This window comes from Barbatula barbatula (genome assembly GCF_947034865.1).
Source record: "Barbatula barbatula genome assembly, chromosome: 15".
NCBI classification, from domain to species: Eukaryota; Metazoa; Chordata; class Actinopteri; order Cypriniformes; family Nemacheilidae; genus Barbatula; species Barbatula barbatula.
This window is the reverse complement of record NC_136778.1, coordinates 10568033-10592290: the sequence shown is the minus strand read 5'-3', so window position 1 is coordinate 10592290 and position 24258 is coordinate 10568033. Positions and strand designations below refer to the sequence as shown.

At 40.3% G+C, this 24258-nt stretch overlaps 1 protein-coding gene across 2 annotated transcripts in view; it reads right to left on the bottom strand.

Moving 5' to 3' along the window:
• epha7 (eph receptor A7) overlaps positions 1 to 21636 on the bottom strand; it is a 64469-nt gene extending 42833 nt beyond the window's left edge. For both annotated transcript variants that reach the window (XM_079475234.1, XM_079475235.1), the window contains exons 1-4: positions 21430 to 21636; positions 19829 to 19893; positions 17825 to 18494; positions 5893 to 6048 (exon numbers count right to left, since the gene is read on the bottom strand). In XM_079475234.1, the coding sequence (XP_079331360.1) occupies positions 5893 to 6048; positions 17825 to 18494; positions 19829 to 19893; positions 21430 to 21523 (985 nt within the window). In that variant the 5' untranslated portion in view covers positions 21524 to 21636. The remainder of the gene's footprint in view (positions 1 to 5892; positions 6049 to 17824; positions 18495 to 19828; positions 19894 to 21429) is intronic.
• Positions 21637 to 24258: the final 2622 nt, after the last annotated feature.

Sequence of the window (24258 nt, the reverse complement as noted above, 5' to 3'; positions counted from 1 at the left end):
ATTCACCGACTCTGGTAGCCCTGAGATGAATCACTACTCAACGCTGGCTACAAAGAGGTCCCATTGATTAAATTTTCACAAAACATTGAATAAAAGTGCTGTATCTAATAACAATGTATGATGTTATTCCAATTTCATGAATAGCTACAGTCGCTAACATAAAAACTAAGAGCGAGCTCACGCAGTGTGGAATGATCCCGAGGGACTAGTGCGGCTAAAGCAACATTTTCACACCGTCGAGTCGGCCGACATCCAACTAATAGCTTTCAACGTATTTTTCCATATTTTATTTGCATTACAAAAAAATTCCAGTGTAACAGGATTGAAACCTCTACAACTGTATCCGAAATGTCTGTATAAAAAGAAAACAAAACTGAAGCTTCTGTTACCGGTCTCAGTATAAAGACTCGGTTTCTTTTAGTGCAGTGGACGGTACACACTCTTGAGATAAGCATTTATATATAAAATGTGATAATTCAATGAAAAAAAGTTATATATATTTTCATGCAGCCAATCAGAGGATGTTTGATCTTTAAAGGGACAGTTCCCCTGAAAATTAAAAGTCCGTAAAAATGAACTCACCCTCTTGTCAATTCAAACTTGTATGATTGTATGATTGCAGAACACAAAAGAAGATATTTTGAACAAAAGCGACAACCTTTCACTTCTACTGTATGGACACAAAACCAACGCAAGTGAATGGATGCCAATTACCAACATTCTTCATTTTCCAACATTGGTGTTCTGAGGAAGAAAGAAACTCATAAAGGTTTGAAATGACAAGAGGGTGATTAAATGAGGACCGAATTTTCATTTTTGGCTAAACAATCACTTTAATGTTCAATAATGTCTACTGGGACTTTAGGCCAATGCAATTTCACTGTAATCGGGGATACGCAACACGCCTCATCTGGTTGGTTCACCTCATCTGGTATAGCTCAGCCTTTTATTTCCACTGGTCGTTGTGGGCGTCATCAGCTGTCAGTCAACAAAAACAAACGCCTTCTGAGTTTACAGCTCCAGTGTGCTCGTTCACATACGAGAATATATGTTTTTCTATATATGTAATCTGTCACCTCCTCTGCAGTCTGCTGCGAGACGGTTCTGCAGGGACGCTGGAGGAAGGCTGGGGGAAACTGGGATAAATATCTGCCACAGTCAGTTTCGTTCTCGCCACCGCAAACCAAACTATTCTTTTAATGGATATGGAGTTTGCTTAAAGCCCAAACCCACTCCTCCCCCTTCACGCTTTCTTTTGCTTTCCCACTCAATGTTATCTTAAAATACACCCTCATTCCTAGATATATACGCTGTATTGATACTAGTATAGGAAATGACAATCTCAATCTCAAACAGTCTATGATCTGATATTGTGATTGATATAAAACTGTTAAACTCTAATCTGATTGGCTAGCTTTATGCAACTACCCGCGGTACTAGCACATAATTTTTTTAAACAATACACATGAAAACATTCTTCTCAAAACATTCTTCTCAAACATTCAAACCCAAAATGTGACCAAATATGTTATACCCGGCCCGAATCTCCAAACAAAAACCATGAAAATGTGATCACGACTCCTCTAGCACCACTTCTCCTATGAGAGAATGTTAATTAGGTCAACCTGCTGATCTTGTGTGTGTGTGTGTGTGTGTGTGTGTGTGTGTGTGTGTGTGTGTGTGTGTGTGTGTGTGTGTGTGTGTGTGTGTGTGTGTGTGTGTGTGTGTGTGTGTGTGTGTGTGTGTGTGTGTGTGTGTGTGTGTGTGTGTGTGTGTGTGTGTGTGTGTGTGTGTGTGTGCGCGTATGTGGGGGGGTGAGGGCCTGTATGAATGTGTGTGTAAAGCCTGAAGTCTCAGGCCAAGTAGCGCGGCAGCTTAACTCAGGAATCCAGTTCTTATCTGCACTTTGAGAAGCTCTTGGCTGTCTTAGTGCTACTCCACCTATTAAGATTCTTACCGGTAATGAGGCTGACTCAGAGCTGCTACTGGTGAGCCATGTTCAAACAGTCTAGCCACTAATCCCTAATCTACAAACATGGTTCCTGAACTTTGACCCCGCTCATACCAAGGATAGAACAAGGGGCCGAACCGGAGAGAAGGGCGAGAGATGCTGGTTTCTTTACTGTACTCATGTCCCTTAGCAGCTGTGGGAAGAAAGGAAGTCTCACACAGGGACACGTCAACAAATGGAGGTGATGATTCCAGGGGGCTGAGGGTTGGAGTTGAAATGTAGTATGTGGGTTATTCACCATCACTTTCAATTTCTTCCTTGATCTGTCTTACCTACACAAAAATAGTATGGTAATGTAATTTATTCTGTATTTTTAGAAGTACTTTTTGGAAGAACAACGCGAAAACTATTGTACACTACATTTTATACCACTTAAATGCAACATGATATAACATGATATCTGATATCATGATTCCAACATTGTTGTATTGTATATACTGTGGGTATATATTCAAAGGGATATTTCACCCAAAAATAAAAATTCTGTCATCATTTACTCCCCCTCTTCTTATTTCAAATCTGTATGACTTTCTCTCTTCTGCAGAACACGTTTTAATTTTTCATTTGTGGGTGAACAATCCCTCCAAGTATTATAGTATTACCATCTGATAGTATCAGTGTACTATACCACCCTACCAATTTTTTTTTCAGGGCTCTTTACCTTTCTCCTTGCATTTCTCTATACCGTCTACCACTTTGCCTTCCCTCTTTTCTTTCTGTGACAAAGTCCCACGCTTCTCCCACCCCTCCAGACCCTCACTTGTGCAGACACCTCGCACAGCTGTCTATTGATTGATGTCATTCCCGAAACCCGTCAAGAACACTCTTCTTTCGCTCTATCTCAAGAGGAAGAAAACGTCCAGTAAGTCCCCCCCCTCATTCACAGCAGGCTCACCTAAGTATCGGCCATTTATCTTAGTGGCATACACATTCTGGTAAACCGAATTTACGCTGCATTATCAGGATTATTCGTGCTATACAGAAATAATCATAAAACCAAATCTTTCTCAACAACTACACTTCTTTCATTCGATCAGCAATGACAGACACGCTACAAGTGAATATTAATTCCATTCACTCTTGAAATCTGAATTTCATTAAGGCCGCTCTTAATCCATGTTCTGAAGAGCTGAGTGCGTATTGACAGAGTTTAAGATTCTGTAGGTTTACACCTCGCTCATTTAAAAAGCTGTCCATCAGGGTGTTTATTCAGCGAATGTAAATTCACCCCCAATTACCATTCAGTTCCATGCGGCTGTAAATCCCGAAAAGAAATCTTCATCTCAGACAATTCAGATGGCCACAATAACTTAATCCTGAGATAATTAAGACAAGTCTGCCAAGGACAGTATTTCGATTGTTCTACGCTGTGGCACGACTTCAAAAGCGAAGCAATTTATGTTTGTTAGGAGGTTTTCTTTACCCACTTGATTTACATTGCTTTAACGTCTGTAGCAAACTTTCAAAAGTTGTCCAAGTTTTTAACCGAAAAAAGCACACTTTTCCCATGTTTTGTAAAATCCCCCTTGTCATTTAACATAATCTAAAAAGAAAAGATTTTGCCGACAAAAACGTGCGTTAAGGGGTCTTGTGACACCTTGATCCGGCCCCCAGTGCCGAATTCTTCAAATATCGCTCAAGTTCAGTGTTAAATTGTACAGATTTCCTGTAAAACGCTTGCCGTAAAACATCAAACCTCATCAGTTTTAACCTATTCAGGCAACACTTCCCCAATCTGTGAGGGATTATAAAAAATATAAACATTCACCTCATAATATTATTTCAACAGGAACAGAATTATGTCATCTTTGGAAACAATTTTTCCACAGGGAAATCTCTTATAATCTAGTTAACGTGTAAAAAATATATCACAAATTACCTTCATGGTCAGCGAATGTCACATGGTTGCCATGTTACTTTTAGACAATGATGATGAGTTCATGGCAAACATTTTATACCAATTAACTTCATCGGCAGAGACCTCCTTTTCTATATTTTTCTAAGAAATATATCCCCCACCCTGCTTCTCAAATGTCTGGGTTAATTCACTGTGTATCCTTTTTAATGTTACGCCTCTCTGGCCTCGTGATGTCAACATCGCATGCAACTGTATAAAACGATGTCGCTCTATATCATCTCTGCAGTATTTCTGCATCACCTCTGTTACGTATTGTGGTTTTTGTCAAATCCATAACGCATTGTGTTTCTAAAAAACCTTTGTACTAAGTCCTAATGCGTTTCAACATCGCATGACTTCTCTATTATTTGCCCTCAATAAGCTACAGAGAAAAACAAGATGATTCCTAATCCCTCCCTTCTGTGGCATTTTGCCCTTGATCAACAAAAGACGCAATTGTGGAATAGTAAGTCAACGTTTTCGTGCCCAGACAGAGTAACCACAGCCAGACCACGGTCAGGGTAGTGACAGATCGCTTGTGTGTTTGGAGGGAGAAAGAAGGAAAGCAGAGAAGACCAAAGCAACATTGTGCGGCAAATTTAAAGCCGGTGTTTTCTCTGTTCTTTGATTGGAGGGCATTGGGCAACAATTAAACTTAATCACTTGTAGTGTGATCTTCTCTTTTGGAAGGCAGCGGTGAGGCTAATTCCTGGAGTTACAGCAATGGAAAAAAGAAGAAAGAGAAAATATGGGTGGTGACAGGATGGAAAGCAGAGGTGGATTGTAGCAAATCATTCATGCAGGATGTGCGTGTCATCACAGAATAGACTGTTCAGTGGTAGCCTGTATATTTGCCTGCTTCACAAACAACAGAACAGCCCTGGTCTATGTCAGTGCCATACCCTAGTCTTTTTGTTTGTTTTATGTCTGATTTGCTCTTTTATCCCATTTGTTTTCATTATGTGCTGACCCTCAGCAGTAGTACTGCCTTTGACATTAATTCACTGTCTGTGAATCAATTACAGAATATAAGATTTCATAATATTTGTTTTTGGTAGGTTCAGTTTGACTCTTTAAGTGTGCACGATTAAAAAGAAAATCTACTGACAAGAGTATTTCCTGTTGAAAGCACAACATTAATTTAACATGTCCAAAGACAAAAAAGATTTTCTTTGGTGCCAGATGCTCTTTGTAATTTGCCGTTTTGTTCTTTGGCCTCGATATCTAAGGAGAATCATTGTTTCCAAGTAAACTTACCAATACTTTCTTGAACAAAATTCATAAACTGTTCTCCTTTCTCTTGAAGCAAAGGCTATACTGGGATTCTGGTCTATTGAACCCATATTTGAGCATATTTCCAGGTAGTTCAAACTCACCCTAAAGAAGAACTTCCCTCCCTGCCTTCACTCTAGTCTGGCCTGTGTAAATAAGTCATCAATGGCATAGCTGTAATATTCAAGGAGAAACGGCCGAGGAAGCGAGGGGAGAGGTGTAAATTAGAGGGAAGGGGAGGAGAACATAAAGAAGTGATGGAGAGGGGGGGATGAAAGTGCTTCTGTGACCTGCTTCCGTAACTACTGACTGTAATTATGGTCTCGTTTTACAGGAAAGACACAATTGCTTGGCTGATCATGAGCTACTGGAGTCGGAATAAGTTGTGTCAACATGCCAATCATAAAGACGTACAGGCTATGAGGATATACAAGAGAATATACAGATCAGTTCTGGATTTGAGTGCTTAATCCGGTTTCGCACCCGTAGTGTAGTTATAAAAAACTATAAATGACTCCATTACATCAAAACAAAAAAGGGGCTTGACCTCAATTATGAATTATTAGTATTCACATATTCATACCACTGCTGTATGAACAGAATAAATCAAGAATCACTGATGTTCACAAAACTGACTGTGTGAGCATACTGAGGAAAATTCTCAGGTCTGGAAGACAAAAGGGAGGGTGTGTAATACAAATAGTTGACTTACTAGTGCAGGCGACTGAAGGAGGATCGGAGAGGGCTCTGTAGTAGCCGTCCTCGCAGTCACATCTCCAAGAGCCCTCTCTGTCGTTATAACTGTGTGCGGGACACCGGGAACACTGAAGATCCTGTGATGAAGATTTGTAGAATCCACGACCACAGGCTGAATGGTGATGGGAAAAAAGAGAAAATGTAAGAATTGTCATTAAGCAACGGTCGTAACAACTTAGCAACTGTGTTCAGCTACTATAAAAAGAAATGCTTTCTACTTTTTATAAAACAAAAATGATTGAATATGTTTTAAACAAGTGTAAATGCCCACTTAAAACAACAATTTTAAGATCAAGCAGAAACAGGTTGCATTAAGTCGACTCAATGTACCTGCCTTTGAGCGAGGATTAAAGTATGTCATGTAATTAATATTCATGATTCAAGTAGGTAATCCCTACAACTTTTTAAATTGTTCCTACGATCCTCAACACATAGGAAAACATAACAGGGGAAACTAAAGAGAAAGTACTGAAAGCATGTTCGCATTTTGTGCATCTGGTGTTTGTATCAAACTGTCATTACAAGCAGACACACAAACACACATTCGCATTCCTATGTTGCATCAACCAGAAGCAGATGCATATGTTTGCTCTGGTCAAATATTCCTGATCTTTCATAAGCACGAGCATGCCTGCCTTCACATCACCTCTAGCAGTCAAAAATGTCCTAGAGGCAAGGTTACTGTGGAAAATAGGAAACTTAAATGGATTATTTCAGTATTTCACCTTTTATAAGGGAAAAAAGGACATCCCACAGGCAGCCGGGGATCATAGACAAAGCAGAAATTAGGGCCGGATGGCTTTAGGCTATGCACAAGAATCACCCTCGCACGTTCCAATGACAACGAGTCATTTATTCCCCACGCTTTATTATATATATGCCCATATGGGCTGAATTTCCAATGAAGCGCTAGCGTCATATATTACTCTTTGCATTATAATTAGACGATCACATATTTTTCTGTGTATTTACAATATTTTATTATCTCCCAACTCTGTGGCTGGTTGTGTTAAATCGACCAAGCAGAAAAAGAGAAATTTCAAAAAGGACGTTGTTAAAGAAACAGTTTAGGGCGAGACATTTTTCTCATTCACTTTTAGTTTGTAAGCGGAGAGAAATAAGCTATTTTAAGTTTGGCCTTTTGGTCCGCACTGCTGAGAGACACTAATCCACACTTAGCAGCTGTTTTCTTAAAACCCCCTTCAGCCTAAACAGGGAACCAGCCCCACATGATTTTTCTCAAACGGCAACCACGCCCGCATCCCCGGGAAAAATATTACTTTGTTCACTGCTAGGCATTTTAAAGATCATTACGGGGGACAAAGCGCTACTGATTTTCAATTCCAAATTGCACTTTTTAGATCTCGGTAGTTCCATCACTTCATGCTTCCGTGACAAGACTAAAATGGAGATCGCACAGAAGGCTGTGCCGGTTTTACCATTTTAAGCGCCACCTTGTTGAGGCGGGGGGCGGCTGAGGGATATGGTATCCCCATTTCAGATACATGAAAGCCCTGTCACTGTGTATTTAGCTCAGAACCCCAGTAGGGCTGTGCGACACACAGAACAAGAGCCTTTCTGAGGCTGGGACGAGGAGGAAAGGGATGTGATTTTATCTGGGATTTTTCTTTACCAGTGAGGACTTGTAATTGAAAGCAGCAAGACTAGTTTTGCACTGAAACCAGCGCCTGCAAAGTGTACTGTGTAATAGCCGTGGTTCAGAAAATAATTATCAAAAGTTTTTATTTAATACCTTTGTTTAATTACCTGTTACTTGACAAGCTCAACGCAAACACAACCGTCCTGTAGCTGCAATGAGATTTGATAAGGCTCTGAAACATTCCCATATGTTTATTCACAGCGGGTTTCTTGGAAAAAAGTGAAAGGAAAAGAGAAAAAAAATGCCAAAGAAAAAAGACGTGAAACATCTTCACTGGAAAGCTAGTGTGCCTGTTAGCTTTGTGTTCAGCTCTGAGCTGATCTGTATGGGGAAAAGATCCCGTTTGAGCCTGAGAGCTCAAGACAGGCCACCAGCACCCAGCGGCTCCTCGCTAACACCCTAAGATTAGCGCTATCACAAATCACCAAAACAGGAGGACTCTCGACTGCCGACGCGCTGGCTTTTTACGTCTCTGAAGCAGGGACGGTTTATTTTTACATCCGTGTGATCGGGATTTGTTTATTGTGGCATCTGAGAAGCCCAAGTATCCCTGAGTTGTTTACACAAGCAACCAACCAGCAAATTAGGCCTCAAATCAAACGGAGCGCTGACACGGGGGCCCTTTTGAGAACCTGTCTCCACTCTACCTCACTGCTTTTACCACGAGTGACATGCACAAACTGAGCCATTTCTAGGACCCCGAAATTTTGCCCCCCCCAAAAGTAACGGCTAAACATTGGTGCTGCGCTAGCCAAAAAACATGCTACTATTGTGCTAATGCACTAACCGGCCGCCGAGGAGATAAATGATAGCTTTGTTTTCCCCTTCCTGACAGCTTTATTTCTGCGAGAGGAAAAAGATGAGGCTTGCCCAATTATGCCTCCTTCTGCCATGCTGCATAATGTCTGCTAGCATGTAATCATGACTAAATTAGCGCTACATGACCTTGTGTGCCAGCAGTTCTGGAGAGCACGCTAACCAATCTATGAAACTGACATTGAGACAATATCCTCCACTTAACTGCCTATTTCGACTCTGAATTGAAAACATGTCCTGCCAACACAACTGCTTCATTGCTTAATTGCCAAACGGAAAGGAAAAACAGTAGCTTAGGCGGTTTAAAAAGTTAGCTGAAGGACTTGTTACGACGGCTTTGTTTGAGCTGCTGCTAGCATGAAGGCGAGCTAATGGGATGTGCTTGTTGACACGGGCAACGCCAACCTCATTTAATGCACAAAGAAATTAGTCGGCCCCTTAGAAACACAAGCTGGGGTTAAACAGAACAACAGAGAGAGATTAAAACAGGCTGACGTCCCTCGCAGGCTTTTTAGTAGGCAGCGGGCGCTACAGCATTTGTAATTTACCTTTCAGTGGTCAACTCTATCTTTCACTAAGAGAGAGAAAAAAAGAAACCGGTTGAGGTTTCTCATACAGTATTGATAATATAGGAGGGCGCTGCTTAGGAAACCAGAGGTGGATTTTAAAACGTCCCAGTGAAAATCTGTATTCTGTGAGTCTAGACACAAAACAACAGAGACTCTGAAGGGTTTAGATACTGGCTTTCCGTTCTTTCTCCTGTGTTTAACCTCTCAACATTTTTGTCCAAACACTTTAAATGAATGATGAAGCGCTGAGAGAAAAATGACCAGCCCAAAACAAAACTCTGTCTTTAGACACGCTGTCTTTGCAACACCAATTTTAACCATATGTATTATTACACAATCTGCGCTTTAAGCTATAGTATGATTGTTGTGTTGTTGTCACGTGACATCACGCTTCATTAAGTATAAACTTTTCATTTCATTTCCAAGATTTATAGCCTTGTATAACTTGTAATAAGTTTACAATGCTAAAGGTCAATGATAAATATTATATTAAAATTGTCATTTAAACATCTCTGATGTCCGGCTGTAAAAAAATGTATCTATAGCTACCACTACATTATTATTTATACCACAGATGAAAGCAGCCTGAAAGAGCCCAGAGTCCGTTTCCATGCTGTCAGTCATTGAGTGGCAAGCATTTTAATCTTTCCCCCTAAGAGGCCAATAAATCTACCCAACTCCAGGAAGCAGGCAATGGAAGGGGAACGAATCAAAAGGCAACAAGAAAGCAACAAACCAGGATGGTGTCCAGTTTTGGACCTTCCCAGCAAGCACTTGCGATACAACAGCTAGACTGAGACAAGAGGCGTAAACGTTACAGACTAAAGAAACTTGGATTAGAAAGTTGTGAAAATGGCAGATTAAAATAGATCTTGTTCTTAGCTATTCGCATAGTGCCCCACGCATTACTCGGAGCGAACAGGTTGGATTAGGGCTGTGTTTCTTACATACAGACAAGCATCTCATTCATGGCAGCTACCTGTGTGGAGGAGAGATAAGTAGCTTTCCATCAGAAACAAAGAGAAGATTAGCATTCTCTTACACTGTGTTGAAGGACACACCGGGATGCCCTCGGAGGCAACAAGAAAGACTTGTAAAAAAAAGCAGATCAAAACCCATCAGGGTCCTCTCCTAAATATAGTTAAAATGTTAACATCATGAATCGCGCCAAAATCCAGCTGCTCCTTCTTGCCGCCAGTTACACTCCATGTAAAAATAGGTTCCGTTTTGGTGAATTTGCCAATGGAGTTTTCTGGAACATTAGGTCTATGAATAGAGTGCTAACATAAAAAAGCTAATTATGAAAGACATTATAGAAAAACCCAGCAGGGTTAAAAGAAACGCTGAGGAAAAAAGCTGCGGCTGGCGTAGTAGTCAAACCGCAAACCTTCAGGAAAGCAGCTGTTAAAATAATTTGCATGTAGCTAGGCTAAATACATTACACTTAAATTAAGCCAAATTTCTAATGGGATCCATTATCCACTGGACAATAGAAAAACAATACTCTGGCTGTCTTTTAAGCATGCATTTGAAAAAAGCAGAGGCGGACAGAGGCATTATATATCCGCAATTATGCTCAATGCGTTGTGCTTTGTCAGTCACATTTGTGTTGGCCAGATCCGGTCATCCTCCATTGCCAAGAACAGATCATTCAACTAGCTCCTCATTTTACAAAAAGAGGCAATCGCGCTCAGATATTGGATGGACAGAACATTGTGCCAAAATAGGGAAAAAATGCATAAAGATGTTATTGCTGTTAAATTGACCTAAAAGAACGCTATCTGTTAAATACAGCAGTGCGACACATCCCCGCTGCATCTGCCCAGATGGCATTCTTGGAATATGAGCTGTTCTGTGATACTGGAAAAAAATGAAACACAAAATGTAACTTTAACAGAAAAAGGAATGTTTTTAGAACAAAGCACACTTTTAAGAAAAAAAGGTCCTGGCTTTTAATGGAATTTCAAATGCCTGCTTTCGAGTATAAATGCTGGTCTGATGTTTTTGTCTGATTTCAAAATCGGAAAATAAGCGTATCCCGAGGCACCTGCGTTTGCTGTTTTGGATCATTCGGCTTGACTTATTGCATAGATTGGCAAATGGAAAACAAAGACGATTTTACCATTAAATAAATAAAAGGGGCCACGCGTCATTTACAGAAACGATCTGCCTCGGCGGATAACGCTTCTGCCTAGATGCAAAACAACATAACAATGTGCGTTCGGTTATTGCATCTACGACATCACCATAACCATTTATCACCTTGAGTTAGCTCCTCCCCCATAAACTTGTTCCATACCCTGCCTAATCGTATTTTATGTCTGTGTGTGTTTACAAATACCACTGAAATGGAGTAGAGCGGTCCCCTCGAAAGAGAGGGATGGAAAACAGCCACAAAATTTGAGAAGACAAAAGCCTTTGCAAGATAAAAAGTGAAAAGTCCTAAAGATCAAATCTCCTAAAGGACTCTACAACCACAGCTAATCAGATCTACAAAAACCTTTACCATCAGCAAGTTATCCCACACACAACCGGGAGACTGCAGCTATAACAAAGGTGACTATGTGAGACACTATGGTAAACCAGCAGAGGTCCGTTACTATAAAGCCAGGCACGGCTCTGACCTGTTCAAACATGCATGAACGCACACGAATTTGAACGAACACACATCCACGGCCACGCTGTCCCAGAGCCACCCACACATGCTCTTCAATGCCCATCTATATCCCCACACGGGGCCTGAAGACTAATATAGCACTCAATCAAGTCCCAGCATCAGTCCTGGCGATCCATGAAACACTAACATACATCACACATTTATAGCTTTCAATAATCAAGCCTTCAGAAGAATGATCCTTTCATGTGGTCTTGATCACTGTGTTGCTTGTAGCTATCCGCGCAAAAATAAAGAAAAACATTACTTTCTAATTTTATTGATTCTCCTTTGGCATGACGCGTTCGCTTCAAGTTACATTCGGTAATAACTTGGCAGAAAGACAACAGTCTGTCTGTGTGTGACATTTCTTCTCCATAATCTCATTTTATGAGCAAGAGAGAATTTAGTCTGCTTCTCATTAACAAACTGCATCTCTGCCCCCACAGCGCGATCAGAGCACAACGAATGTGGAACGATTCCGAATGTGATTTTGGAAAGCTATTTGTTTAAATGTCGGAAATAAGAGAATTCTACAGGGGGAAAAAACACAGTGATTTCCTAAAACATAAAATTTGTTTTGTTTGTATCTTTGGATACAAAAAACGCCTCGCATACAGACTTTTTTACGTTTATTTTTACAATTTTATGGAATGCATTACAAATAGTTTTCCTGTAGCTCAGTAGTAAGAGCATTGCGTTAACAACGCAAAGTTGTGGCTTCGATCCCAGGGGATTGCAGATACCTATGTAAAATGTATAGGATAATACAATGTAAGTCGCTTTGGACAAAATGTAAATACTCTTCTTTTCCCTGAATGTTGCTGTTGGTCATATTATTATTATAAACCGCTGAAGCAAATATTTATAGGCCAGTACTAAAAAATAGACTATTAAAATTGAGCAGAAATATGGTGTATATAACTAAACGGCAAAAAGTGTGTACTTACAATCTAATTTCAAACAATGAGTAAACAATATTTCCCATGTAACCGCATTTAAATCCTTATTGTCAACTATTTCTTCCAGTTTGAGCCTAGGAAATTGGATTCGTGCAAAAATTCTGCATCTAAGTCTTATTTACACAATCACAAAGAATTTGAGAACAAATAAACACTTTCAAACACATAAACACTCCACCGCCTTTCGCATGGGAAAGCATAAAGTACTCTCAGCACGAACTAGTTCACGCCAGCTGATGACAGCACTGGTTGCACAATATTTCTGTCCTGCTTAAAGCAGAAAAAGGTGCACCGATCTGCGAGCGTTGACAAAAAACTCAACTAAGCCGAATGTGAAAGAGAATGTGACTCAGCGGCAGTATCAAACGCACATGTTCAGACAAAACAAATGAAAACATTTAAGCAATGCGAAATAAATAGCCGACTTGAATGGACCTGGATCTTTGTCGTTTTGCTAGCAATGCCGTGATTTCCACGGAGTCACCGGGGTCGCTAGCGGGCTGAGCACGAGGTCAGTGAATATTAACTTCATTTACACATGGTTGCAAACAGAGCAGCTTGCACAATGCAGGCCTGCCTGCTCTGCTTAGTAACGTGAGCAGCCGGGCTGACAGGTCACTGCCAGGCTGGAAGATGGATGAGCCAAGCAGTTGACCCTTGGCTTGCCTGAGGAGCCAATTCTATGGCTTCTTCCCCCTCCAAACAAAGACCTCCTACCAGTAACCGCCCTGCTTGCAACTCCGGCAACACTAACAGGTCCCGACATCTCCATCGACCCTCACACACGCACTGATTTTGATAGGCTTAGTCTTCTAAAGCTGGGGAAAAGCCTGACACACCCTGCAAAACGCTCTTTTTGTGTACGGAGGCACGCAAATGGGCCTCTGCTATGGGCCAGCTTGCTCTCTTTAACCGTCTAAACACTTGCACACACGTTTCTTTTTTCGGACTGCTCTCTCTGCTCATCCGTACTAATGGATGCAATTGGACTAAAGGACATTGTGTTAAAAGCAACAAAGCAACTGTGTGTGTGTGTGTGTGTGTGTGTGTGTGTGGAGCAGCTTTGGACCCTGAGCGACCGGGTGAAAGTGATATGTGACCAGGTTGAAGGCCTTAACACTGAGTGAACATCCGGGAGGGTCGTGTTTTCAGAGAGACGCTCCTCTGGGAAACCGGCAAAGCAGGAGACTCAGCAGCTCAATCTCTCCCTAAGAGCAAAATCAATAACTTATTACATAACTGCAGACTTTTCTCCTTTACAGAGAGAGAGACAGACAGAAAGAGAGTGAGAGAGAGACAGGAACGTGTGCTCTTTTATCTAAAATGTCCCTTTCTTATTGAAAACAGCACTAAAGGACGATGCTGTCTGTTTAAGTCTGTCATGTTTTCCACATTAAAAATACTTTACAATAATTATATAAAGAAAACCAAAACTAATAGGATTTTAATATAAAAAGCAAAATTGCAAGCACATGAGCTGAAGTGAAGTAAGTTGAAGTTTTTATGTCTGTGACAAATTATTTTTCAGAAAATGGAAAAACACTTCTTAAAAACTGTGTTGTCAAAGATGACAAGTACTTTTTAAAGCTTCTATTGGTTAGATATGTGCAAAACCCAGTGACAAACGGAAAGCGTGACTAATAATAATGATTTATTGCAAAATATAAAAATCACGAAATATGGAGATACGAGGTCTCAGAAGGAGAGCAGCGAAATTTGAAATGAAGGGAAATATATTGGCCAGCACAACATAAAAAATTGCAACCTCATGTCATAAAATATTCTTCCTTTACCAATTTTTTTATTAGATCAACTAAAGTGACTGTAAACATGAAGCCACCACAACACATCAATAACTGGAGTGCTGCTAACTGACAGTCCTGCTTTAGCTGACTAACAAAACAACCGAATGACAACTCCTCTCCTGTTCAAAGCCACCGTCCATCTGACAAAACCAATGGGCAAAAACAAACAGTTCTACGGAAGCACGCCGCTGTCCTCTGAGACCCTGACCAGGCGAGAAGACCGTGATCCATCAGCAGATGATTCTAACCCTGACAGCTTCGGACCCAAAGGGGTTGCCAGAGGAACTTACCTCTGTTTGAATAATTAAGCTCACTTACAGTTCTCTAACGGATGACCGTTTGTAGCCTTTACTTTCACACCTTATCAATCACTCGAGTGTCGGGCCTTTATGCAATCTGCCCACCCCCAGCTCCTGGTGCCATCGTTTGAAATGCAAAGCACGCTCTTTTCCCTGAGCTTGGACCTGGCTCTGGGGCCAATCTTCCAGCTAGCTTCCCTCCACCCTGGCTACTTTAGTGGCTTGTCTCCACAGCTAGCTCCCTCCTTCTGTGTTCTGGCAATCCATCAGGCTTTGACTAACTTCTGTCCAACTATTTGACATCTGGGAGATGGATGGTGTTAGCGCCTGCCTTTGCCAGAACCTCCGCCCGCTTGCATGTTAGCTAGTGATTAGTATAGATCCATTTTGATCTATAAACACAACAGCTTGCTTTGTAAAAAAACACAGAGACAGATCCACCATTTTATATATTGTTTTGGATTGAGATATGGTTTTTAATGTGATGTGTTCAAATTGAGCAACATACATTCCACGGATTGTCTGAAAAAGCTCAACGAATACAAAGAGATCCATGTCTGTCTACAAGGACTCTTTTCAGCCACCAAAGGACTTAGTGTGTCCCTTTTCTCTAAGTAGCCACTGAGTTTTGCAAATGAATGGCGACTATTTTTACTTGAGCTCTATGTAAATAAACTCTGGCATGCTGCTGAACATTTCACATTGCTTTTTTTCCAACACTCAAAACACTGATTCTTGAATGTGAGGAGCAGAATGGAAAAGCAGAAAGGACTGAAGCCTCCTACTGAGACTAGCTGGAGTGAGAGACAGAAAGTCAAAGTTAGGAGCCGTTCAAACAGGAGAAAGGTCGCAAAGGAATGGAAGGAAAAATACAGGTGTTTTGAGAAAAAATGTAAAAATTGGTCTGTTTCTTCCTAGATGCAATAACCCACCAATACCGTGGATAAAACAACAGAGAAACAGTCATGCGCTTAGCGAATATTTTCACATAAAAACAAATAAAAACCGCTGTGGACGGACGCAAGGACACGTCCTGTGAAAACGGCCCCTTAGAGGAAGAGGAAAAGACAAAAAGTAGGAAGAAATGAAAGACGCACAATGCCCATAAGGCATTTGATGAATGACACCGTCAAAACACACATTTTGGTGGCCCTCCTCAGGTTTCCCTGCTCAATTATTAATGCCAGACATTTTAGACTCGATTCTGTATGCATGAGCGTCTATTTGTGCATATATATGTACATATACCGCACATCAACATGGTGTAAAAAATGAACTTTCGAATGCATAAGGGTCACAGAGTCTTAGCAGACCCCTGAGGAAAGGAGAGCGAGAGCAAGAGAGAAAAAGGAACCGAAACATGAGCTGTGTGCTCCTGGAAAGATCAGCCCTCCATACTAAAGAGACCTCTGTCACTCACAGGCCATCCACCCCAGATACCGCGCACTGCACCACTGTTTTCTCTGACAGACGGGGAAAAAACTCCAGTATTTTTCAGTCTGGTTGGTGCTCGGGGGGAAACTCTGTACAGGCAATTTAATATCGGTCGAATCGCTAAGAGGAAGTGCTGATGCTGCAGTCTCACGCACATTTTATTTAGATTAACTACGGCGGTAATATCACAGCCACTCATGCCAGGAGCGACGCACAACTCATAAAGTGACAATGGAAGGGGCAGAAATCTAAATGTCTGACAGTGTTTGTTTGTTTGTTGTTGGCTATGAGAAAAACAAGCCATGTTGTTTCTATGGAATGTAAAATGGACGGGGATTCATTCGAAGTATGTGAAACGTCCCAAGCGTTCACATCGGGACATGTCCGAGTCGCATGGTAGTTTTACCGCTATTAAAGATATTTTTGTGACAATAGGTTGAAAACTAAAAAATCTGAAACACATCCATTTATTACATTCAACGTGTGCCAAATCACCTGTATTATATAGAAGTACCATCAACTTTCTCCTTTGCTCCCTCTTTTGATTTTAAAACGGCTTTTAGCTTTGCAACAACCTCTCAGCCTGAAGCAGCCTGTCCCGGACGGCTTGCCCATTTTAGCTTTTGATAACGTAATAGTGTTCTGAAGTACCCTTTACATGATAACTTAATGATGTGGACGTGTATGCGTGTGGGATAAAAGCTATCCAAACCTCCTGGTCCGCACGCTTAAGTTGAGGCTGAGACAACCCACACTGGCAGACAAAACTGTGTGGACGGCTAAACCAGTCCACTTTATCTGTGCAAAACCAAACGGTCCTCTTCCCAAAGCGTAATCACCAGAGTCAGGTGACTGCCAAAAAACAACGCTTAGCACCATTAGTGAAGCTGATGGGACTGGAAGTGTCTTAGTCGTAATTGTAGGCACAGCTAGAGTAACCAGAACGATGCAGAAGCAACTGTAATTGCGTTTCCTGTACGGACACTTCCTAAATAACCCCAGGCCTAAATGTAACAGAATGTCCGTTGTTTGTTTTTTCTTTTTGTCTGGGTCATTTCAAAGGTCTAAATTGAGACTGAGCGACTGCTGAACCTTTGCATGACTTGGTGTCGTTTGCAAATGATTGGCTTGGCCCGGTGCCAGTTGGAAAGAGAAGAAATGAGACCAAATAGAGGGAAGTTGGACTCGTACTAAAGAACGGTGAGCTAAGCTGAAGTGCTAGTTATCATTTAATTCCTGTGTCAACACGACTAGGGCTATAAATTAAGAGCCCACAAATCAGGGATTCCAATTACTGTGCCAAGGATTTTGGCCCCCACATTTAATCCATCATTATTATCTCCGCCCAATAAGCATTTTTGTTAACTTGGCTTTTCTTTTTGATTTATTCGTTGGCTGCGTTGTATTTTTCAGCATGGTTTGTTTGGCTATTGTATCGGTTCGCTTTAATTCATATGAATTACCTCGCGCAGAAATAGTTCTATGCTTGGACACCCAGTCAAACAATTGGAACAAGAATTGTCCCAGTAAATGGACACATAAGTGCAAATAATAACGTAATAAAACCTTAATAATTGCACCACAGCTTTTTGAAAAATTGCACGTGGTTAATGCAATCCGTGAGTGAACACACCAACAGATGTTGAGTGAGTGTAGAGGATGGCAGATGTAAATGAAATAGCTAACTCACGTTCACATGCATCTCCCTTCTGGTGAAATCCAGCTTTGCATATACATTTCCCAATGGGTACCAGCCACTCTCCTTCTGCGCTGCAATGCATTTTGGGAGCGTTGTCAGCCTCCTCTTCGGCGTCGCTGACGCACGTGCCCTCCACTTCCACCAAAGATGAAAATTCTGACCCTGTCACTGTATCTGGGAAGGTGGCCAGGTTCTCAATAATCGACCAACACTTCTTGTAATAAACTTTGACGGAGACCAAAGCGATGCAGGCCCCTACATCCTGAAAGGCCAGGTAGAAGCCTCTGCGGGAGAGAGGCCCGATTATACGCACCTCCGTGTTCAGCTTCATCTTTCTTTCCCCCAGGTCACCCTGAGTAAAACTCTCGTCCGCAGCTATAGTGTCAATTTTCACATACTGACTTTCCCTTATATTCCTCCCCACCTCCACGTCGGATTCTTGGTAGTATAAGTTGAACGTCTCCTTGCAAGAGCCAACCACCCCTGGAAGGCTGTTACAATCCCTCAAGGTAAACTTCAGCTCCACAAAAATCCTCTGGGCATCGCCCTTTTCAATCCAGTTAGACCGTAGCCAGTTGTTCTGATTTGGTTCCATGACCTGGCAGACCTGGTATGTGCGAATGGGTGTGTAGTTTTCATCCAACCCACTTATCTCTTCCCACTGAAAAAAAGGAAAACACAGTTAATCACCAGATTATATTGTGTGCAACGCTAAAATGTTCAGAACTAACCTCAAGGGAGAATGTTACTGCATGTTAAAACTGGCCTCTGTGTGAATAAAAACCAAACACCCAAAAAATCTATACAATTTCATTGGCAGGTCCTGCATTCCTAATTATTATTTATTAAAATATTGGCATGAATTGAAAATTAATATGTTTTAAGTGTTAAGAGAATAATTAGGAAAAAAAATAGTTTTCAGTGATTTGCTATTATGTTTGCTTTTAATAATTATAGGAAGAATTTTAACTTAAATTATTGCAAAATAAGAAACACTAGGAAATTGAACTGGCCTCATAAGCACGTTGCTGCAATAACAGCAGCCTCAAATGTTATATACAATACCAGTCAAAAGCTGTAAAACACCTACTCTTTAATATTCATAATTGTCAGGTTTTAAAATCCATAAAGACAAATGAAAAAACAAATCTATATAGTGACTAACTTTAAAAACTATCCGAAAAATCCTATAATTTAGCTTCTTCGAAGCAGGCGCCTTATGCCTACAGTAGATTACAGCTCTGCACGACATTCTCTAAACTTTATGAAGTGTGTTTTAACCAGCAATCATAAAGTTGTGTATGCTGAGCACTGGCTGACTGCTTTTTATTAAACAAAAAACACTTCTTAAATAATTTAATATTAAATTGAAGCAATATATACGTATGCCTACAATTACTTTGAAATATTTAACCAGAAGCCACCGTTTTTTGTTATTAAAGAAAGTAAAATGTTATCCGTCAAAAAAAATGTGTGTGTGTGAACATCTAAGTAAATAACATTTATTGTTACCAAACTCAAACAAAAAAAGTTTGTTTTCTAAACTTCTACAATGAAGTTACTGCTGCACTTCTGGTTTTAGGTAGGCCTACTTTTAAAATAGTTAAGAGGTGGTTTTACATTGAACCTTTGAAAAAGCAAACACAGAGTGCGTCCTCAAGCTTGGCGTTTTTCAGCAGAAGGCCACTTCTGTTCGGGCCTTCCCCAACAAACGCGTGTGTATTTTACTTGCCTTAACCTTCTCAAACCATTAAAATGAGTTCAAGACTCGCAAACAACTATTTCAGCTTAAAATATTTAGGCCTCTCAATCGCTTATTGTTTAAGAGAATGAAGCCTATACAACTTAGCGTTGTTATGTGATTCGAAGACCGACAATTAAAAACAACAATTATACGGGACGCTAAAGAACACAACTAGCAGCCAGCGAATTACAGAAGAGGTGAAAATTATAAATGTTTGTCAGTAATGAGAACTTATAAAGTTTTCATCTTACCCCGCTTGGAGGAGACGATATCCATTCCAGCTCTGTCTGCTGCGCCTTTGAATCCAACAGGGTCACTGCCGACGAGACATAAAGCGCATACTTAAAATAATGCATCTTTAATTGAGATTAATATATGTAACCACTTACATACCGCAATCCTAACGTTACTCCAGTGGAAGTCTAAAAAAATCGTGAATGAGCGCAAAGACAGTGTACGTGAGAGAGCGAGTTTGACCCATTTTTTCAGACGACAGCGGTTGAGATTAATGACAATAAGCACCTCGCACCTCTGAAAGCCGCGCGACACCTGTTCCTTGTGCCAATATAACTGACTGACATGTGTTATTTCAAGCCTTTGCTTTTGGTGGACCGTGATGAAGTTCATTTGTCCGCATCGAATATTTCACAGATACGCACGCGAGCGCGCAGGTTAAAACCGACTTCATCACGTGTGAAATTAAAAGCTACGTTTCCATTCAGAGGCCTTTTATTGAAGCGTTAGCAGATATCGCACGATCGTGACTAAACAAGAGATCCCTAACATTTAAAATAATTCGAGGAAACAGAATTATCTCAAAATAAAAAATACCTATAATAAGTTACACGTTAGCTATTATGTGTATTGACATTTGACTGAACTACAGTAAACAGCCCTAATACCCACTAGACGTATGAATTTACAAGAAATTATTTTAGGCAGTCTACTGTGTGTGCTAAACTATTACATATTCCGATGAGAATGCATTATGCGTTTTACGGACCTCTCGGGTCAGACTGCACACTATATGTTGATGATAGATTTGCAGTCGGCTAGACATGTATTGGTATACAAAAGCAGCGTTAATACATTGTAAATATATCCAACGTAGACTCGATAACTTGGTTAGAATACATAAACACTTCGATCGCTTATTGATTGCCGAAGGTTTTCCTCCAGGACAATTTCTTTACCACTTAATTGAAGATGATCGCTCCCAGGAGCATTTGCTGTTAAAATAATCCTGCCTTCACGTATTTTGCAAAAAACGGATGATATATCAATTCTGCAGCTGGATTTGCTCTATGCTGTCCGTTTGGTTAAATAGGCATCAAGTAGATATTTTCAAGTTTGGTGTTAAATCTGTCCGAGCGCGTCGTGTGTTACCGTTATCTCTTTGCAGTACAGAGAACGCACGTTATGTTTTTTGATAAAATGAGCACATGATGGCCATTATGGGATTTAGGGTCATGACAATATGGAGCTTAACCAGATTAAACGTGGTTATCAAGTCTTCATTGCTGTTGTAAATCACTCATTTTGGTATCCGAATCGCGAAAATCTGTGCGTCAAATAAATGAGACATTCCGGCGTGAGTACCGGATCCGTAACGATGCCGTCTAACGTGGATAAAACTGCGCGAGCGCTCGGTCTGTTTGACGGCGCAGACTGAAGTAACACAACACCGCACTGTCACAGCGATTCTGCTGTAATTGTGTTTTTTTTACCTCATGGCAACAATGTTACGATATTTTACTTTGGACAACTGGTCTGTTCGCTACTTCTGAACACATCGCGCTCCGCTGTCAGGATGCATCGGTCGGACTGCAACGAAGGAAACTTTCCTACTCACCCTCTCGTGTGTTCTGTGCTATTCCAGTGTTCACGTAAAAACATAAATGAAGGCAAAATATAGTCCACAAGCACGAAACTGAAGCGCAAACCATGGTGCAGTTAAAAGTTGGCTAAACACTGTGCGCTTTTTCCAACGCGGCGTTCCCTTCCCATTGACGAAGCTCGGGCACCAGCTCTGGGTGAATGAAACAGCCGTCTCTCACTCAAATAGCATCGGCAGCTGAGGGGCGGGGCATGGAGCATTCGGAGTGTCACTCATGTAGACTGACAGAGAGCACACCCACAGCTGGAGCGCGAAAAGCCATCGGCTCGTAGGTGAGGACGAATCATCTTGTAGCGAAGGCGGTCCTTCAGTTTTGCACGAAAACACAGAAGTGTGTGCATTTACAAACTTTCGGATTATACGCAGTTATGACCTTTTCGGAGAATGTTGGAAAATGCATACGGTAAGTAAGTCGTTTAAATTATTTTTGTTGCTTTTATACATTTTCTTTCATTTTAAACTGAAACAGTCTACCTCTTTTGACTAGAGGTAAATATTCTAACTATATTGGAAATATTGTGAATTCAATGTTGATAAAAACAAACTTTAAGAGAGGCAGATGGTGGTTTGAGAGGGAACCACTTGCTAAATTCAAAAGCGTACTCTATCAAGATAAGACTTGAACCGTGGGTAGGGCACTCGAGCATGTCACGACATCCACGCAAAACGTTTATATTTTTCCCAAGTCATTGGAGAGTATTACATCATCATAAATGCATAAAGCCTTAGCAGACTTTAGTGTCGTTGTGTCTGGAAGCTGTTTTTGAAAAAGTAGCACATATAGTCTGCACTTTAAAAGGTTTAGCCACAAAACATAAACTGTATTATGTTCCCCATATAGCAACATCTAAATAAACTGGTTTTGCATAACCATGTAAAATAATAATATATTATTTCAAAAAGAAACATAAACCTGACTATATAAGTTTTGTAGGCCTGGTTAAGTCAAATTTAAGTTTTCCAGACTTAATAATAATAATAATCAAAATAATATGTAGTCATACTACATAAATGCAAGATGCAAAAATGCAGTGTAGTTTTTTTGTTTCTTGGTTTATTTTTTGTATTGACTATTGAACTATGTTTACATAATATAGTAAAAAAACCTCTCTAGACATTTTTATTTGTTTTCATATGTTTGTAAGATAAAACAACCTGGATTTATTAAAAAATATTACACAGGAACAACTAAATTAAATAAAATAACAATAAAAATGACAAACTTAGACAAACAGATTTTTTTGTTTCATGTATTTCACTTTAAAACTACTGACGGAAAATAAGTTTAATTTCATTGGCAAAGACACAAAACAAAACATATGGTTTTCTTTTTAGGAAAAAAAGTGTAATAAAAGAAAATAACGTTGTGTCCACAGACGAAGGGCAGGTGGTCTGTTGTGTAGGCATAAAGACGTAGAAACAGATAAGAGAGGGATAAACATTCACTGCTGTGTTTTCAGAAGGTCATCTAATGAAGGGAAGTACCCCGCTGGTTCACTGGGCAATGGGCGTGAATGCATTGATTCATTATATTTATGCTCAAGAAAACTTGAAGTGAAGATTGAACTGCTGGGGTTTTAAGCGGCGCCTAGGAATCGAGATAAACACAAAACACAATTAAAAAGTGTAAAGTAAATTTCCTGCTGCTCAGATGACTTGCCAAATCACTGAAAAAATGAGAGCATGAAAGCGACCTCATTAGCCCTGAACGTATAATGCATCTGTTACAGGTCACTTATGAATCTCCATTTCCTAGAATGAGTAAAACAACTGTAATTATGGCCCACAAATATTGATTAATAAACTCTGTACATCACAAATGGATGCAGGTAGACAAAGACTCATTTCAAGGTTTATTTACTTCTGTTTCCTTATTCATTTTTTTGTTGTTTGGCCTGTTTATTATGCAAATGATTTCTAATCCTCTTTACCCTTTTGATAAAGGCTCCTGTTGCATATTTCAATGTAGCTCATTATTAACGTATTAAACTAGCTGCGAGCTACATTCAATAATTAATGTTTTTGATTGGTATTATTTACTTACCAGTCTCTTAAATAGTCCCAGATTCGATCGCATGGGTCGAAGTGGCACATTGGTCGAAACGCAGCAAAAGCGACAAGGTATTCAACAATTGTTTGCTTATTGTCGATCCTGAATAAACAGACCCAAGTAAACATGTATGAATTCATGCTTGAATATTTATAACCAACAAAATGCATGCTCATTAACATTCTCATTCAAATGAATCTCGAGCGACGGTAGGCTTTCCAGGTCCCCTCTTGCACTTTTACGAAAACTTATTGTTTAGTATATGCAAAACATTTTTGTTTTGTGTTAATCCGCAAATCTTTAAACTGAAATGAAGAATTCACATTAAGCTACTATAAGCGATGCCACATTAAATCCTCGTGGGCTTAATGTTGCCATGGCATCAGTTAATTGAATTCCATTGTGCTGAATTGAGATTAGTATGTAGTAGTCATGTGGAGATGACAGTTTGTGCAAGCAAAGTCGTACCTGATTCCACCCGGAGCTTCAAGCTGAGCCCTCACAAAAAGCGAATCATTTCTGAGGGTACTTCATTCCAAGTAGGTCTTTAGTGCGTCTTTCCTGAAAATAAACGCGACTCTTCAGAGATAAAACTGAGAGTTATTGTAATTTTACCAAAATTTGTTTTAAATGAAATCAGAAGGGAGAGGCTGAGTGTACTAGACAACCGCAATACTGTAAAAAATTGCTGCATTCTTTGAAGTAGTGATCATGCACAAGGGGTTATACAAATG